The 17,936-nt window shown below is 42.0% G+C and overlaps 1 protein-coding gene across 1 annotated transcript in view; it reads left to right on the top strand.

Moving 5' to 3' along the window:
- The window catches only part of spega (striated muscle enriched protein kinase a), a 52,698-nt gene extending 34,986 nt beyond the window's left edge, over nt 1–17,712 (top strand). The window contains exons 22-42 of the mRNA XM_072379321.1: nt 752–864; nt 951–1,119; nt 1,309–1,408; nt 4,310–4,510; nt 4,855–4,912; nt 4,988–5,065; nt 5,168–5,340; nt 5,487–5,513; nt 5,624–5,776; nt 5,888–5,930; nt 6,034–6,099; nt 6,554–9,275; nt 9,353–9,523; nt 10,751–10,873; nt 11,510–11,674; nt 11,834–12,503; nt 12,718–12,957; nt 14,150–14,373; nt 14,730–14,805; nt 14,986–15,135; nt 16,233–17,712. Coding sequence (XP_072235422.1) covers nt 752–864; nt 951–1,119; nt 1,309–1,408; nt 4,310–4,510; nt 4,855–4,912; nt 4,988–5,065; nt 5,168–5,340; nt 5,487–5,513; nt 5,624–5,776; nt 5,888–5,930; nt 6,034–6,099; nt 6,554–9,275; nt 9,353–9,523; nt 10,751–10,873; nt 11,510–11,674; nt 11,834–12,503; nt 12,718–12,957; nt 14,150–14,373; nt 14,730–14,805; nt 14,986–15,135; nt 16,233–16,470 — 5,960 coding nt within the window. The 3' untranslated portion in view covers nt 16,471–17,712. The remainder of the gene's footprint in view (nt 1–751; nt 865–950; nt 1,120–1,308; nt 1,409–4,309; nt 4,511–4,854; nt 4,913–4,987; nt 5,066–5,167; nt 5,341–5,486; nt 5,514–5,623; nt 5,777–5,887; nt 5,931–6,033; nt 6,100–6,553; nt 9,276–9,352; nt 9,524–10,750; nt 10,874–11,509; nt 11,675–11,833; nt 12,504–12,717; nt 12,958–14,149; nt 14,374–14,729; nt 14,806–14,985; nt 15,136–16,232) is intronic.
- Nucleotides 17,713–17,936: the final 224 nt, after the last annotated feature.

The following is a 17,936-nucleotide window of genomic DNA, read 5'->3' as shown; positions in this document are numbered from 1 at the left end:
ACAAACCGTGTAGGAATGCCCAGTATTAAGAGAACTGCTTGCAAGATAAGAAAGGACAACATTGTATCTTAAGATCATATCCTAATATGATCTTATTTGACTTTTTGATGGGCAGGGGCGGAACGAAAAAAAAAAGGGCACATATGGCGTGTCCACACCACTATAGAGGGCAGTTTAGCATGCCTTTAGGCTCCCAAGGGGGCACTTTAGCACGCGTTTTGGCTCCCAAGGGGGCACTTTAGCACGCGTTTTGGCTCCCAAGAGGGCACTTTAGCACACGTCTTGGCTCCCGGGAGGGTACTTGAAGGCAGTTTAGCACGCGTTTTGGCTACCAAGAGGGCACTTTAGCACACGTTTTGGCTCCCAGGAGGGCACTTGAAGGCAGTTTAGCACGTGTTTTGGCTCCCAAGAGGGCAGTTTAGCACACAATCTGACAAATGTTTTATAAATAGACCTCTTTGATATGCCTCTTTATCTTTAGATATTTACTTTAGTCTTCTTATTTAACTATTCAAGAGGAACCTAAAACTTCATGTGTTTTTGTTTTAGGGTCTTTTCAAAAAAATACATCAACCTTTACCAGATGAAAACAAGTGCGCTGTAAACTTGAGATCTCCTTTTCATTTTGATGCAGTGACACAAACTGAATCCCTAATATTCTGTCAGTAGAAACTACACAAGTGCATCGAGTAATGACTTCCATCGAGTGCAGAAGGTTTCCTGTCCTCATAGATATTTGCTTTTTCTTTAGTTCCTCCTAAATTTGAAACCATCATGGAGGATGTGGATGTGCATGTTGGGGAAACAACACGTCTGGCTGTTGAAGTTGAAGGGAAGCCAGATCCGGATATTCTGTGGTTTAAGGTACCCTGTTAAGTATACAAGTATGCAAAGTATAGTCCAAATCTAGACCTGAACAACGTCACTTTGTTTGATTTCCTCTGTTGCAGGATGATGCACTTCTCTCTGAGAGCAGCCACTTCACATTTGTGTATGATGACCCTGAGTATTCCCTTGTTGTCCTTAATGCACAACCGGAGCACTCTGGTGTGTACACCTGCACTGCAAGGAACCTGGCCGGTTCCAACTCCTGCAAGGCTGAGCTCACAGTTCACACAGGTATGCTGTCCGTGTTGTGTCAGTATAAGGCTAGCTGTGGTTTGGAAATTACATTTTAAATATGCACCATATGGTTGGGACCGCAAGGTGCGTCCAAACTACAGCATGAAACCATCTGTCACACGTTTACTGCCAAACGCACGCACACAAAACAGAAAATAAAGATGCCCATGTCGCTACTCCCTGCAGAGCAAAAAGAGGCAGCAGAGCCGATGGAGGATGAGGGGACCATTCTGAGGAAGATGAGACGTTTGACAGATTACTATGATATCCACAAAGAAATTGGGAGGTGAGTGCGTATGTTCAGCCACAGCCTTTGCGCTGCCTCGAGTCCCTCAGGCACCGATGCCAATAGCTGTTGGAGCTCTCGGGGTCGGGGTGTGGGAGGAGGTGAGAGGGGTTGCACCTGCTTAACAACACCAGACAGAAACAAGAGATGAGTCATCGGTCTGAGTGGAGTGAAATGCATTAGCCGACAGATGATTTGTTTTGGTCTGTCTCTTTGCAGAGACGGGCATTTACTGTGAATTGTAGAGCCTCTGGAATGGCAAAACGAGGAAGATGACAAAATCAGTTTTTCTTGCCAGCTCGAGGAACAAGAAACTGTAAATGAAATTCAGATTGATTCCCTCCCCCCCACCACCCTACACGCCACGGGAAACTGTTCAAGGATAAAACCTGATTATACAACTCCTTGCAAAGAAGATTTTTTTTTATATAAATTGGAGGGAAAAGGGCAAGACGGTCAATAGAGCTGATCTGCGATTAGAGATTTTTTTCATTGATTCCACAAGTCAAAGCTGAAAAATCTCTGAGCTTATTCTTGAAGTACATTTAGATCTTTTTTGTATAGCCTCCACACACAATCCTGTGTCATTTCTCCTCATTTAGTCTGTGCCGCTCCTTCTTGATCACGTCCCTTATCTCCTTCATTCTTGCTGTTGTGGTAGACGTTTTTCTTTCAGCTGTTTTGTTAAGCAATGGCGTCTTCTGAGTCTCAACTCAAAGTGTAATTGAACTTCCCATAAAATGCCTCTCCTTTTGCTGTACCAAAGTGGTTTATGTCTATACTTGTCCATATAGGTAAGGTACGCTGTTGATTAATAAAGTATCTAAATGGAAGCAAAGACTGAGAGCTACATAGATCGTTTGAATGCCAAGTTGAGATTGTTCTTTAAGCCTTTTCTTATTCCTTCTAGCAGAGGTGGTGGTATAAATCTTTATGAAAATGGCGACCTTGTGCAGACATTTATTGTTACGTTGTTTTGATGTAGTTGTAATTCTTGAAATGTATTTAACGAAAAAAGAAGTAATCGAATAATTATTGCTTGGGCAATAGTTTCAGGTTTGGCTGAATGAAACAACAGATTAAGAAAAACACAGAGTGGAGTGGAGATATATTAGATGTAGCTTCATCCACAGCAGAGCCACATAAACAGCATCCGTCATCTCATGGCAAAGTGCTGTCAGATTATTGCAACTCTATAGTTCTTTTCCTTATGGGTCCTCCTTTACATAGTTTCTTAACCTCATGTTGTTTGGGAAAATACAATATATGTATTCTACATCCTAGATTTCACAGTGGTGACGTCACTAAGGGTGTCAGACCTGGACTTTAAAACTCAGATGCAGAAGGATGACCATTAAGGCAGACTTTATTTGAATATCTCCAACCTCCAACACTGAATGACAAAATAACAAGCTATGAAATTGATTCTATGAAGACTATAAAAATCAATAAAGAACACTATTCTGGATGAAAATTCTGAATAATCAAAAACCTGTCTGAAAAAGGGAGGGAATAACCATAAAGAAAAGAGGAAAAACAACAGAAACTCACTCGGCGAAGAGGACAAATAGCTAAGAACGACAAACTCAAAATCACTCCCAAAGGAGGAAAACCAAACTCAGTACTAGAAAATATATATATATATATATATATATATATATATAAAGCTCTCCTGAAAATTGGAGGCTCAGCCAACTCTATGAAACTTTATCTATAACAAAAAATTATTCCAAAAGGAGGCTATCAAATTGGCTATGAAGCTATGACAATAAACTGTGAAACTTACAAACAAAAAAAAAAATCACTCGCAAGGAGGCAAAAGGATTCAGGCTTTCGTAACTTGGGAAAAGCAAGGTAGGGACAACTTGGACTGTGGTGGCTGGCTTGGGTGAACAACAGAACAAAACACACGAGGGCAGTGGGAAACAGGTGGACACAATCAGGAATCAGAGAAGACAATCTGACTGGTGACACGAGGCAGGGCAAGTGACCTGAAAGGAGAGGAGAGTTACTCTTTCAAAATAAAACAGGAAATGAAAAGACATGGAGACGGGACAAAGTGACAAAGGGGTGTGATTTCAAGAACCAAGAACCAACATGAGTGTGGATTGTCATGCACTACTGCTGAAATATGGTCCCCACGAGCCATTAGCAGACACACGATCATCTTTGCATTACCAATCATCAAGACGTTCAAAATCAAACTTCGGCTATGACTTTAAGGCTCAATGACAAAACACTTCGGCGTCACAATGATAAAAGGGACCTTCGCAAGTGGGTGGAAAGATGCAACTTCAAAACACGTCGGGTAAAATCCTACAGAGGGGCATTGTAGGACACAGATGACAACAGACGCAAGTGCACACTGCAGCTGTCTGTGCCAACTAAATCTAAATGATTCAGATGGCAGGCCTCACTAACTCATTTACAGTTCTTTACTCAAACCTGCTATTGTTTTGGTATGCCGCTTGCTTTCTTCTCTTGGAATGTTACTGCGTAGTTCTGCACAGATCTATAACCATATATATCTGTAATTGTCCTGTTGTAGTTGCATTAGTTATATATATATATATTATTTATGAGTGGTACACAAATCACTACAAGGTCAGTGGCTTCCACAATTCAAGCACGACCATGTTCGCTCTCTACAAGAACATTGTTTAATTCCTCAAGAGAGCAGTGCTTGCTTCATATTGGTTAGTTAACAGTCGCATTTGCGGTCGTACCCTCTTGAGTAACTTGACTTACAATATGCCGAAAGGTCATGATGGAATTGGAGACGGGTGGATGGATTATTGGATGCAGCATTGTAATGTTTTAGTTGTGATGACATTTAAATAGACCGTTTTATAAACACGAGCAGCTAGATGAAAAGCTAACCGTGTCATTACTGCGTGACAGGGGGGCCTTCTCCTATGTGAAGAGGGTGACCGTCAAGAAGGCAAAGACCGAATTTGCCGCCAAGTTCATCTCCGCTCGGGGAAAGAGGAAAGCCTCAGCGCTGAGAGAAATGGATCTGCTGTCTGAGTTGGACAACGAGAGGATCCTCTATTTTCACGACGCTTTCGAGAAGAAGAACGTTGTGGTGCTCATCACGGAGTTGTATCCTTTTGATGCAGTTTTGTTTTCAGTGATGGAGAACGTTGTGCTTGTATAAAGGCAATACATTTTGAGTGGCTGCTTCAAGTTTTATCAGGCAAACAAGATGCATCTTAAAGACAAAATCCAAACCATTGGTTCTGATGTCTCCTGCAGTGCTTGGAGGCTTCAATGAAGCAGCCCAGCTTTTCCTCTCTGACTCATTGCTGCTGAGTGGAATTAGCAAGCAACAGGACGTGTGGGAGTTTGCTCATTTATAATTCATTTTACACGCACCCACCACTTTGGGCTACACAGTTGAGTTGAAGCGAGTGTGGGTTTTTTTTTTCCTCAACCATTGTGCGAAGATGTCACGAGGAGCTGCTGGAGAGAATGGCCAAGAAAACAACTGTCATGGAATTGGAGGTTTGTGTGCTGCACCGCACTGACATTATGTAACGTGACGTTATACTTGATTTTTCCCTGCGTTTCACATTCCAGATCCGCAGTGGCGTTCAGCAGGTTTTGGAGGGTCTTCGCTATCTTCACCAAAAAAGTATAGCTCACCTTGACATAAAGGTATCACTCCACCTTTAACACTTGTGCCATATGCATCTTTTTTTTTTAGTGTAATGATCTTTTTAAGAGTACCAGTGCTGTTTTTGTGTAAACCCCCTCTAGCCTGAAAACATTTTATTGGTGAGCCCGGGGAGTGACCATATTCGCATCTGCGACTTCGGAAATGCCTTAAAGTTGGACGCTTCGGAGGAGTGCTACTGCAAATATGGCACACCTGAGTATGTTGCGCCAGAGATTGTTAATCAAACTCCCGTTTCCACGGCAACAGACATCTGGTAAGCTGCCTGTTCCCCAGCATGGAGAAGTGACTCCACACTTGCCGCAACTTTGTTTTCAGCAACCAAATCGAATTAGTTTTATGTATCTTTTTATGTTTTTCCTTCAATACCACTTGTTATTCATCTGTCATGTTCTCCCGCAGGCCCGTCGGTGTCATCGCTTACCTCTGGTATGTTCCGTATGCTTTTTACTGAAGCGTTTTGTCACAATACATAACATATTTCAACATCATTGAAGGGAAAAAAAACTATAGGTTTTTGATTGTCTCTTTTACTCTAGTCTTACTGGAGTGTCTCCTTTCGCTGGTGAGAATGACAGAGCCACTGCCCTAAACATCCGCAACTACAATGTGGCGTTTGAGGAGAGCATGTTTTCTGGCCTCTGCAAAGAAGCAAAGGGATTTGTCATCAAGCTTTTAGTGGTGGACAGGCTGTAAGTATCTTAATGGCTCATGAAAACATGTGTAGACTCATTTAGTTTGACCAACTCAAGAGAGTCTAAACCATGAGACGCTCTTTTAATGCTTCATTTCCCTTTTTCAAGGAGGCCCAGTGCCACTGAGTGCCTTCGTCACCCTTGGTTCAAGGTGAGCTATTATTTAGAAAATCTACCTGCCTGCCTTGAAATTCAGTCATCATTGGATCGATATTCCGATTGGGTTGATGGTAATTCCCTTGTTTGTCTTGCAGTCACCTACAAATAAGAGCATCAGCACAGCTATGCTAAAGCAGGTTCTTTCTAGAAGGCGGTGGCAGGTAAGTCACGTGGCTGGCAGATCGTGAGCATGCAGGGTTTGTAAATCAACAATGGGGACATATGAAGGCTCCAAAGTCTGATACGGATATGGACTTTTTAAAGGAAACACTGTATGCAGTCCAGGGTTATGTTAAGGCTTTAATTCAGTTGTTTCAGGAACAAAAACATTATGAAACAATAATGGAATAATACTAATTAAAGTCTTTACATTCTATGAAGGCATGTTTTTAATTGAGAGATAGCTTGTCCATTTGGAAGACTAAATGTTCTCACATCGAACGGCATGTGGATTTTTACTATGATCCCAAAGTTTTTGTCAGACCAACATTAAACTCATACGAAGCAACAACCCATGCTTTCATTTACTGTTAGAACAACTCTACTCAGAATTGAAGTGGTGATAAATACTGGAGATGAAATAATCCAAAATTGTTATTTGTTGAACAATTTTAGCGCTCCCTCATCAACTACAAATCCAAGATGGTGATGCGGTCCATCCCGGAGCTCCTGAATGACTCATCAAGTCATGTCTCAATTGCCGTAGCACGGAATTTAAAAGAGGGCTCTCCACCGCCGTCCTCCTCATCCGACTCAGACGCAGATGTGGATGAACTTCCCTTTATTCCCATGCCATTATCCATGGTCTTCTCTGGTTCAAGAGTCTCCCTTAATGAGATCCCAGGAGATGAAAGTGCCAGACAACCAGGTGCTGATGCCGATGGAACAAGGAGAAAGGATAACATGGATGTGGCAGACTCTAGAGGAGAGGCTAATCAAAAGATGAAAGATGAAGAGGAAACTCAAAACGTGGAAAGAATGGGGAAACGAGCTGCTCTTCAGAAAGGATCAAGCGTTGAGTGCGATGAATTGCAGACAAAAGCCAGACGAGCTACCATGAGAAGAGGCAGCTCTGCTGATTCAGCACTGCTTCTCCACATTGGCCCAGAAGATGGAAATGCAGAAGATGATTCAGAGGGTAATAAAAATAGCCTGAAAAAGGCTGTTTCTATGGAACTACCCAATCGCAGCCCAAGTCCTGGGGCAACAAAGTTAAGCCAGGAGGATTATGCCCTAAAACTTGAATTGATGAGACAGCGACTGCTGAGGGGAGGGAGCATAGATAAAAAGATGAGTGGCTTGCGAGGGCCCTTGTTTGAAACACTTGGCATGGAGGATGAGAGGCAGACAGGGTCTCTCGATCGGAATTTGAGGAGATCCCGAGCAGGGCCATCGACACTCACCAGAGCGGCATCCTCTGAAATTGCTGGAGAGGACATGCCAAAGACCAAAGTTTTTTGCAAAAGTGTCTCCTTCACTCAGGGCGATTCTGAGCCCATGCCCCTGCACCGCAGGTTTGGTGCCCCCTTAGAGATTCCCTCGGTGGGCAATACTTGCACAGAAGGGAAGATGCTCCAGGAGGCAACCTCAATGTCTGCACTGACTGAACAAGCAACGCTGGAGTCTAAACCTGCCTCACTTAGAGACAGAACTTCCTTTGTATTCCCAGCACCAGAAAAACTGGACCAACAGCAAAAACAGAATAATGTGAAAGAATACAAGGACATAGATGTAATAGCAGAGAAAAGGACCAAAATTCAGTTAGAAAAGGGAGAAAAAGTAGAACCGGAATCTAGATCCCCCTCTGTTATCACTCCTATAATTGTAATAGAGGAGGATGATGAAGAGGAAGAGAGAAAAGAGAATTGGGTCTCACATCTAAAGGAAGGGGAAATGAAAGATGAGGAAACAGCACAGAGAAATAAGCAATCATTTACATATGCAGGTGTCACTCAAGCTGTTGAAGTGCCGCGTAAAACATCTGTCAAATCCCAATCCAAAGATCTTACTTCGACAGTCAAGCCAAGTGATACAAAGTCTAATGATACATCTGCCTCGTCAGAACATCCAGCAGTATTTGCCAAAATAGCAACTGGTGACCGATCTTCAGGTTCTGTTTCCTCTTCATCCAATCCTGATCTTCTTACTATCCCTCGCCATCCTGTGCTCAGATCAGACATCAAAGACATTGATTCAGAGGAGGTCTTTGAAGCGAGGTTTAAGAAGCGGGAATCGTCTTTGACCCGTGGCCTCCGCAAACTGACCAGAAACAAATCAGAGGAGAAATCCCCTGTATTAAGCCGCAAGGTGGTTGATGGGAGCGAGGAGATTTACAGGCCAGGGCCAGGAGGGTCTCCGCTTGAAGTGGTATCCAAAGGACTCCCAGAAAAATCCAAATCTGTTCAAGATTTAAGAGAAGTAGATCAGGACACTGGCCTTGGTCTAATTGGGCGGTTTTCTTTGCGGGGCAAGCGGTCAACATCCACGGAGAAGAAAGGTGAGAAACCAAAGGAGGAAAAGCAAGTAAACCAACAGGAAGCTGCTGTAAATAAGAGAGTTTCATGGGCCATTGGTCGTAGTAAGTCTCTGGATACAAAGGAGCTGAATGGTGCAGGGGCACAGAGGCAGCTGGGTGAGAGAGAGCAAAAAAAAGCTGAGGAGTCATCAGTTTCTGCCATGAGGCGCAAGTTTGAGTCCAAAGTGGCTGGAATTTCTGCCAAAATGAGGAATCAATCAGAGGAGCGGAAAGCTAAAGAAACTGGGGGGGATCAAAAAGAGCTGGTTCAGAAGGATTTAAAGAAGGTCCCAGAGTCACCTGTTTTAGCAATACGGCAGAAGTTTGAGAACACAGTGGCAGGAATATCCACAAAGATCCGCAGTCAGTCAGAGGAGAGAAAAGGAGACACCGAGAGTAAGAGCACACCGCTGTTCGCTCGTCACCGTCATTCCCAATCAGAGGGTCGCGGACTTAAAGGAATGGGCATCCCTGAGAATCAACTGGCAAAGCAAACTGGTGCTGCCGCATCCAAGGAGTCTATCGAATCCATGTCCAGCATCCATTCCGAAAAAGCAGCAGAGAGTGACAGACGATCACGCTGGGACAGGTGGGGCTTGACGCGGGGCAAGAAAGACAAAACTCCTTCCCAGCCTGATTTATCCTCAACTGTCCCAAAAGAAGAGGGCTTGACAAAAAGCCAGCAGTTTATTCGCTCTGCTTCAGATTTTGCCCCAGTGTTCCACATTAAATTGAAAGACCACGTCTTATTGGAGGGGGAAGCTGTCACTCTCAGCTGCCTTCCAGCTGGCAGCCCGCATCCAGAAATCATATGGATGAAAGGTAACTTCAATTCAACCGGGGATGTATTTCTTCAACACAAAGCCGCTTCTAAAATTCTTGGATTTTTTGTGTTTCAGATCGGAAATTATTGGAGTTGACAGACGATCGAATGAACCTGATCTCACATCCGGACGGCAGGCAGCTTCTCACAATCCAGAGATCCAGCCACAGGGATGCTGGAGTTTATGAATGTATAGCCACGAATCCCATAGCCACCACCACTACCTCTTGTACGCTCTCCATAGCCTGTAAGTGGTTTACTTTGTCCATAGCTACTTCATTTTCAGTTAATTTGTCAAGCCACCAAATACTGAAAACGAGAATAGTGAATTCATTTCAGCCTGGTTTCAAATGTAGAGAACTCCTCTCAAACAAGCGCAGAAGCTTGTTAGCCTTTCAAAGACCCACAGTACACAGACTATAGTCATTTTTACATTATTGAACTTTAATGGCAGTGTGAGTGGTATGAATATTAATACAACTGAAATGAATGTTAATGTCAACAGATGAGCTTCACGGCAGATGGAGTTTTCATCATCTAATAATTTACAAATGACATTTTGGCAATTGAAATCAGCTGTAGCAGGTCATATCAAGCATCCAGTCATGGTTTCGCACAAAGGGTGTATAGTGATGGTGGAAATGTTTAGATTCTGCCAAGGTTGCTTGCAATTGCAACAATAATTAAGAGATTTTTTTGGGGCTTCGGTGGGAAATCTAATTCTCAAATGTCAGGTGCTTTTGATTGTATTGAAGAAACTTCCATTTGTGGCTTTAAAGCTTATTTCCTGGTCATATGTCCCTTAATAATCTATCAGTTTAAATCTGTGGGGGAAAAAATGCTTACCTCATCTGAAGTCTTGGGAAATGAAATTCAAAATAACTGAACAACACTAAATTAGAACAAAACTCAGTTATTTGGGTGTTTTTTGTACTTTTGGCTGGAGAAAATGAAGAATATATATATATATATGATATATATATGATTATATTATCATGTTACTACAAAAACTGAGCATCAATCATCAGCAACAATGATTAAACAAAAGACAAACTCAGTTATCAAAATATCAAACGCAAAATACAACCAGTGCAGCACAGAAGCAATATCAGCTTTCATAACAGCCTGTGGGTGAAACTACTCTTTCTCACAAGCTGAAAAAGTCAGGGTATGAATGAATAGCCTGACAAATATAGTCACAAACACCCGCAAAAGGTTGTTATCGCACTTGTAAAATCATCTTTACTGCAGTGGAAGCTATAAGTGTACACATCCTAAAAACCACAGAAAGACTATCGTTAAAACACTACATATGTAAATTAAAATATCTTAAAATAATTTTTTTTTTTCAGACTGGCAAAAGAAGAAAAACGAAGCAGAAAACATGCAGAATCATGTCAAAGATTATAGTAATTCCCTGCCGTGCTCTTTTCAAAGCATATACTTAACTCTTTCTTCCATTTCACTTGTCAAGGTGTCCCAAAACAACCAGGGACCCCTGAAGTAGCTCAGACTTACAACAATACAGCCCTGGTACTGTGGAAACCTGTGGACACGAAATCTCCGTGCAGCTATTCTCTGGAAAGAAAAACAGAGGGTGAGTGAGTCAGAAGTATTTAAGAAGCTGCCGAATTATTTGCTGTATGTGGTCTGTGGGTGCTTTAAAACTTCTTTTTATCACTAAAACGTCATTTTATCACTGTGAGGCCATTTATTAGGACTATAAATTCTCTCCGGGTCCGAGGAGATAATAGTGTTTGAAAAGCTAAGAAAACCCCAAATAAAACTGCCGTAGTGTTGGTGTGGGAGCTTTGTGTCATAATGTGTAATGAATCATTGTTACCTTATAATTTGGTAGATGATGAACTAAGAACTTTCTGGACTTGTTGCTTCACTTGTGTATAATCTTTCAGTCCTGATGTTAGTTGTGTCACTGCCCAATTGATTGTTTTAATTCAGGTTTTTGTTTAAATTTTTTAAAACATTGGCGGGTTAACCACCTTCATATCCACATCATCAGCTTAAGAGTTTGTCAACACTGCCATCTAGTGTTTGATTTGTGAATTATAACTTTTTTTAGACACCCAGAGAGGACTAAAAAAAATAAAAAATCTAAGATATTTTCAATCTTGTATTGCTTAATATGTAATGTATTGAGTCATTGTGTATGATCTTTCCACGAACTCCTCTGGACATGACATGAATCTTGCTTTATTTCCCCAATGTATTCCAGGTGATTCTAAGTGGGTAACTGTAGCTACTGGAATAGTTGACTGCTACTACAATGTCACTGACCTGCCACTATGTGGGACTTTTAAGTTCCGAGTCTCCTGTGTCAACAAGGCTGGACAGGGGCCACACAGCAATTGCTCTGCTCCGGTCACCCTGGACTCCACAGGTAACAGAAAAAGCTCAGAGGAAATCACTGGAAGTTCTCATACAGTTATTATACCACTATTAGTGAAATTATTATATTATCTAAAGTAATATCAAGCTAGATAAGCTCTATTGATAAGCATATTGAGTAATTCCTGAATGTATTTTAACTGTCAAACAGCTAGAGGAGCTTCACCTGCGATTGCTGTTGTAAAAACAGTCCCAGCCCCGTCCGAACCAGTGCTTATCTCCTCAGTGACGACCCCTGTGCACGGACCAGTTCAGAACAATGCTACCATCACCTCCACCCCCTCTTCTCCAACAGATACAGCTTCCCCTGCTGCCTTATCTCTTCAGACTCCATCTCCATTATCCAAATTGGGGGTGACACCATCCCCTCTGCCCTCCAGCCCTGCCACAAAGCCTCCTTCACCACCTGCAGGTGAAGAGACTCAAAAAATAAGCGCTGCACTCCCTGCCTCACCCGCAGTCAAAGCTCCTCCACCATTTGTGCTCCCTAAACCCCAGAGTCCAGTAAACGTGGTTACCCCTATGACCCAGACGCCACCCATATCACCCCTACAATCTCTTGTAACCCCACCTTCAACACCCACAAAACCAGTGGTGGCCTCAGTCCCAACCTACATCCCTACAGCCACCGCCACCGCTCGAGTGGTTCCAACTGCTGTGTCCTTTTCCCCACAAGTACTCCAGACCTCAAGCCTAAGCCCAATTGGAGAGGGTGCCAGCACCCCCACTAGAGGCACTCCATCAGGACGCACCACACCCTCCACAACTCTACGACAGGGAGTTCCGCAGAAACCGTATACTTTCCTTGATGAGAAATCCAGGTGAGGACCTTGTATGGGACAACAATAATGTCCTAACAAAATCCTAACAAAATCAGGGTTGAACTTGGATGATATTTACTTCTTATTAGTTGTTGTTCTGACCTAAATTAACAGATTTCCATCTGTCAGGGTACATCCACAAAAAAAAATGCATTTAGTTCCAAGATGAATCATTTTTTTTGGAACCATATATTTTGTGCCTCCTGTTTTTCAGGGGTCGATTTGGAGTGGTCCGTGAATGCAGGGAGAATGCAACAGGGAAAATCTACATGGCAAAGATCATTCCCTACAGTCAGGAGAGCAAGCAGGAAGTGCTGAAAGAGTATGAGATCCTGAAATCCCTTCACAACGAGAAGATCATGGCTCTGCACGAGGCATATGTTACACCGCGCTACCTAGTGCTGGTGGCAGAGTATTGCACTGGAAAAGAGCTGCTGTACAGCCTCATAGATAGGTAGGATGGTTAGCAATTGCAATCTATGTAAAATGCAGTTCTTTTGTGTTACTCCTTGGAGCATCACAAGCGAATTTGGCAACTTTTTTTGCTCTTTGGCTACAATTGTGGAATGTAACGCTACTGGCATAAAAACATTTCTCTGACTGAGCCCTGCACATGCACAGGCTGACAAAAGGAGCCACCTTTAATGTCAAGAGACAAAGTACTTTAACGTTGCAGGACCCTATAAGAGTAAGGCTTAACATTGCTCACACAAAGGCAGAACTCCTTTTTTACCTGTAATACAGTTTCCCTTTTTCTGATTGACATTTTTGAAGGATTTGAAAGGAATTATTTATGAAATTGATAAACGTGCAATGTAATAGTCACAGTGCCATATAATACAAGATAGTAGATACCATCTTGAAGTGCTTTAAAATTCCAAGTCCCTTAATAATAATAAAAACATATTTCCATGTCAACTTGAAATTAACCGAAGTGGCTAAATGAGGCATCATCTATGAGGCAGAGAGGATAATGATATGGTTAGAACTTACGTTGTGTATGTCCCATTAGTCATGGTACAGAACACTAAAGTAAACGTCTGCAGTATATAAACATGTTTTATTAGATTTCTAATTAGAATCAACCTTTCAGTCTCCTCTGATTCAAAGCCTACACCGAACAGATGGAAAAATGATAATGACTGCATTCTTTTCATGAATTTAAACCTGCACGTCAGTAACTTCACTGACACAGCCAAGCAAAGCGAATGTGACAGAACAAGAAAGCTAATTAGGTATTACTGATATCAACAAAGCTAACTCTACATCTGTCCCATCTGTTACCTTATTCATTACAGCAAACGTGTGTTGTTATCTCGCTGTCGGTGTTTGATATGCTACTGTAAAGCAAAGTCGTGTCGTGCCAGGCTGGAAACCGAAACCATGAGCTGTCAGCCCACAGCTGCTCCAGGCCGGTTTCAGCTTCAGGAATGTGCAAAACAATGGTCAAAACAAATCAGAAGAACAAGGTTTTAAGGTTCACAAACTTCTCGAGTGGTGCTTTAAGAAATATTTCTGATCGTGAGACTTCTAGAGTCATAAATCTATTAAGAAAATGGACTGCCATTGGCACAGACAGTTGCTAATTCCGTATTTATTATCTGAGGAAAACCGTCAACAATACTCACCTTTCTCACTCACTAAAGGTTCCGCTACTCCGAGGATGACGTGGTGGGTTACCTGGTCCAGATTCTCCAGGCCGTCGAGTACCTCCACAGCCGCCGCATCCTCCACTTGGACCTTAAACCTGACAACATCTTGGTGACCAACCTCAACATGATCAAAATTGTGGACTTTGGCAGCGCTCAAAGCTTTAACCCCCTCAACCTGAAACAACAGGACTCTGGAGCAGGAACACTGGAGTACATGGGTGAGGGGAAGGACCAGGACTACATACAGTATATTCCAGAACATTTGAACGTACAGTAGCAGCTAGTCTATCAGAGCATTTACTGCGAGTGTTAGTAAGAGTTATTGCTTCATACTCTGTTCTGCTGACACGTAGGATGCTTTCCACTCACTGTCTAATACGATTCGTTCAGGGAAATGATTTATCGATATCGTCGTAAAGAAACCTCATCCTCTATTCGTGATGTGCTGTAAACTAAATAAAAACGGGCAGTTTCCACACCATACTTTTTAAATCTCACAGATCTGCTATCAAAATAGAAAGGAGACTATTTTGAGAGTGTTTGAGTGATCTGAATTGTTCTCTTCTTTGACAAGCTCCTGAGATGGTGAAAGGTGAAGTCGTTGGTCCTCCCACTGATATTTGGGCTGTCGGAGTTGTGACCTACGTCATGTACGTTTCACTTCATTCACTCTTACTTGTGTAAAACTTCAACCATAAGATCAAAGGTGATGGTTGTGGTGTAGTAGAGTGACACAGTTGAAGTATATATTACAAAAATGACTGACTGATCTTAAAATGTACTAAAAATTGACTTTTCAAACCTTGATTTTTTTTGTCATCTTCTACCAGGCTAAGTGGTCGGCTGCCGTTCGAGGACAAGGACCCTCAGAAAGCGGAATCCAAAATCCTGATGGCAAAGTTTGACCCAACCAAATTGTTCCCCAATGTGTCCCAAAGTGCCTCAGCCTTTCTGAAGAAGATGTTGAGCAGCTACCCATGGTGATTGCGACTATAGCTTAGGTCCTGCTCATCCGAGCATGGGTATCTAACAAATGTAGATTTATCTGTGCATTTTTCTGCCTGTTGTCCAGATGAAAACAGGCCAACGTCTGTTCTTTGCCTCTGAAAACAAATTTTCTCGGCAACTCGGACCAGGGTGAAAACTAGGGGTGCACCGATTGCAGTTTTCTGGTCGATCGCCGATCTTAAAAAAGCCTGACCTGCCGATTCCAATTTTGGCTGATATCGATTTTTTTTTGTTTTTATAACTGACTGTCAAGTGTTATAAGATCAGTCAGACAGCAAACACCTTCAATGTCCCAATGTTATTTTATTGAAAAACATTGAACAATACAGATGAAACAATACAAACTTGTTTTAACTGCACGAGGAAGTGTTCTCAAATATAAATGAAAAGTTTAGAGCATTGCTGTCCAAACTACGAAATGAACTAAATTAAACTAAACTAAAATAAATTACTTCCTTTAGTCTTTCATTTTTCACATTTTAAAAACAAACAAAAACCTGCACAACAGGTTAGACTTCAGACTTGTCTTGGGCCTCTTACCAAAGATAAAGTGCACAGCAGTGTTTTGCTTTTATAAAATCACAAAGTTTGAGGTCAGTTGAGGACAAACTAACAAAAACAACTTAAACCACCAATAAATAATAAATAAAAAAACAATAATAAAAAAAACACCCCATAATACTGCCAAACTGATTGAACGTGCTCCAGGTTACCGCACATGTGCAGACGGCAGACAAAAAGGGACAGTTGCTGATTTTCAGACCTTTGCGGAAGTAGATAAGATCGGTGGATAAGATTGTTTTCACATGCAAGCATCGGCCGTTCGCCCAAAATTAAGGAAATCGGGGCTCGATTTGGATTCGAAGCCATTTGTACTACATATATAACTGGATGAGAATTGATAAGAGCACCGATAAGGAACCAAATCGATAAGTGACATCGATAATGGAACCGGAATTGCTAAATTCTTAACAATTCCCATCCCTACATGTTCATAAGAACAGGGCCCAAGAGAATCTTTTAAAAAAGAAAAGAAAATGCTAAATTCTTCGCATTTGTGTGTTTTCAGGGCCCGTCCAACTACACGTGACTGCTTCACACTTGCCTGGCTACAGGACTCCTACCTGATGAAACTCCGGAGGCAGACTCTCACCTTCACCTCGAACCGACTCAAGGAGTTCTTGGTGGAACAGCAAAGCCGTCGTACTGAGAGCGCAACCAAGCACAAGGTGCTGCTGCGCACCTACCAGGGCTCACCCCAGTCCCCCGCGTCTGGGACCGCGCCGCATGTTTCCAGCCCAAAGTGAGACAACAGCAGGGAGTTTGTAGAGCTTCCCAAAAGAAAGCAAAGTAACTCCTAGAACTCCTCTGTCGACCCCATCTGCTCCAAGGCACTGTTTGAAACCCCCGAGCACAAGCGACAGCAGATATCGCAGAGTCCGTGTTTTGATTTGGGCAAAATTCAAGACACGGCACCGGTTTGATTTTGAGGAGAATCAAAAATACGCACCATGCTTATGTGTTCGTTGAATTGATGACGTTCAGACCTGCTCATGAAGCAATGCTCTGTTGAAAGGACACCGGGGTGTCCTTTCGACTTCTCTTCTGTCGGCCGCATTGTGGGTTCTGAAATTGCATATTAATATTTGCTTTAGATAACCACTGGTCTCCAGTCTGCACGATTAACCTGGAACCTGTTATCATTAGTGTCATTAGTACTTTTACTGCAAAAAAAATGCGTTCATGTCACTCACTTTTGTAGTTAGCAACTCATGGGAATGGATCATGAATTAAGTTGCCAACATATTGTTTCATTCAGTCACATTTTAAAATTAAAAGCCAAAAATAGTCTTTTTTTTTTTTTCTTGGGAAATTTGTTTACGTTTTTCATGTTAATTTATTTGCATGTGTGTGTGCGTGTGCGTGTGCACGAGCATTTTCGATCCACTTCAATTAGCAGTAAGACAAAAAAAAAAATCTAAGGAGTGTCTGTGATTGGTGTCGAGCGTCACCCAGTAAACTATTTTAAGGGTGTGATAGGATTTGTTGTACAACTTCTTGTTCTGTGGTTAATCCTCAACACTAACTGTAACACAGCTATGACAAACGGTTCATAATGTAGATAAGGTTTTTTTTTTTTCTCAGAAAGGTCAAACACTGGTAAATTGCTGTGACTTTGTCAGTATTAAACATCGGTTGGTCTTTGGTTATTGAAAATCACGGCCATCCAGTTAGTGCCTCAGTCGGATTAAGGTCCAAAAACTATTGATCTTGTAAATGTTTCCATTGGTTCCAAAATAAAAGTTTTGCGACAGTATTTGGACATTAGAATAACTGCGAGATGACTGTAGATCGCATACATTTATTCAGGCATACACAGTCCTTGTAATAATAGAACGTCCTGTGTGCTGCTTTATCACAGTGTTCTTTTTGTATGAATTTGGATGGTAAAAGATTTGTAAATGTACCAATTTGCTGTGTTTATATGTGGAAAAAGTTGAAAATGTTTTTATGAGATAGTATGTAATAAACCATTGATACGATTGGAATATGTTTCTTTAAGTGCAATGCTGATCTTGGCTTCACACCTGCACTCTTACATCTAAATTTCTCTTGCTTCGGGATAGAATTCAAACTATTCAAAGGCATTTGCAACTAGAATGCATTTACACAGAAGCTGGAAAATGGCGCAAAGACACTCACACGGCGGGACAACATCCTCAAACGTGTGATGGGAGCTTTCCATTCATGCTGATTGTTTACCTCGTTACTA

Source organism: Leuresthes tenuis, unplaced genomic scaffold, assembly GCF_036924035.1.
Source record: "Leuresthes tenuis unplaced genomic scaffold, fLeuTen1.0.hap1 SCAF_1, whole genome shotgun sequence".
Lineage (NCBI taxonomy): Eukaryota > Metazoa > Chordata > Actinopteri > Atheriniformes > Atherinopsidae > Leuresthes > Leuresthes tenuis.
The sequence above is the reverse complement of the archived record's forward strand: the minus strand, read 5'-3'. Positions and strand labels throughout refer to the sequence as shown.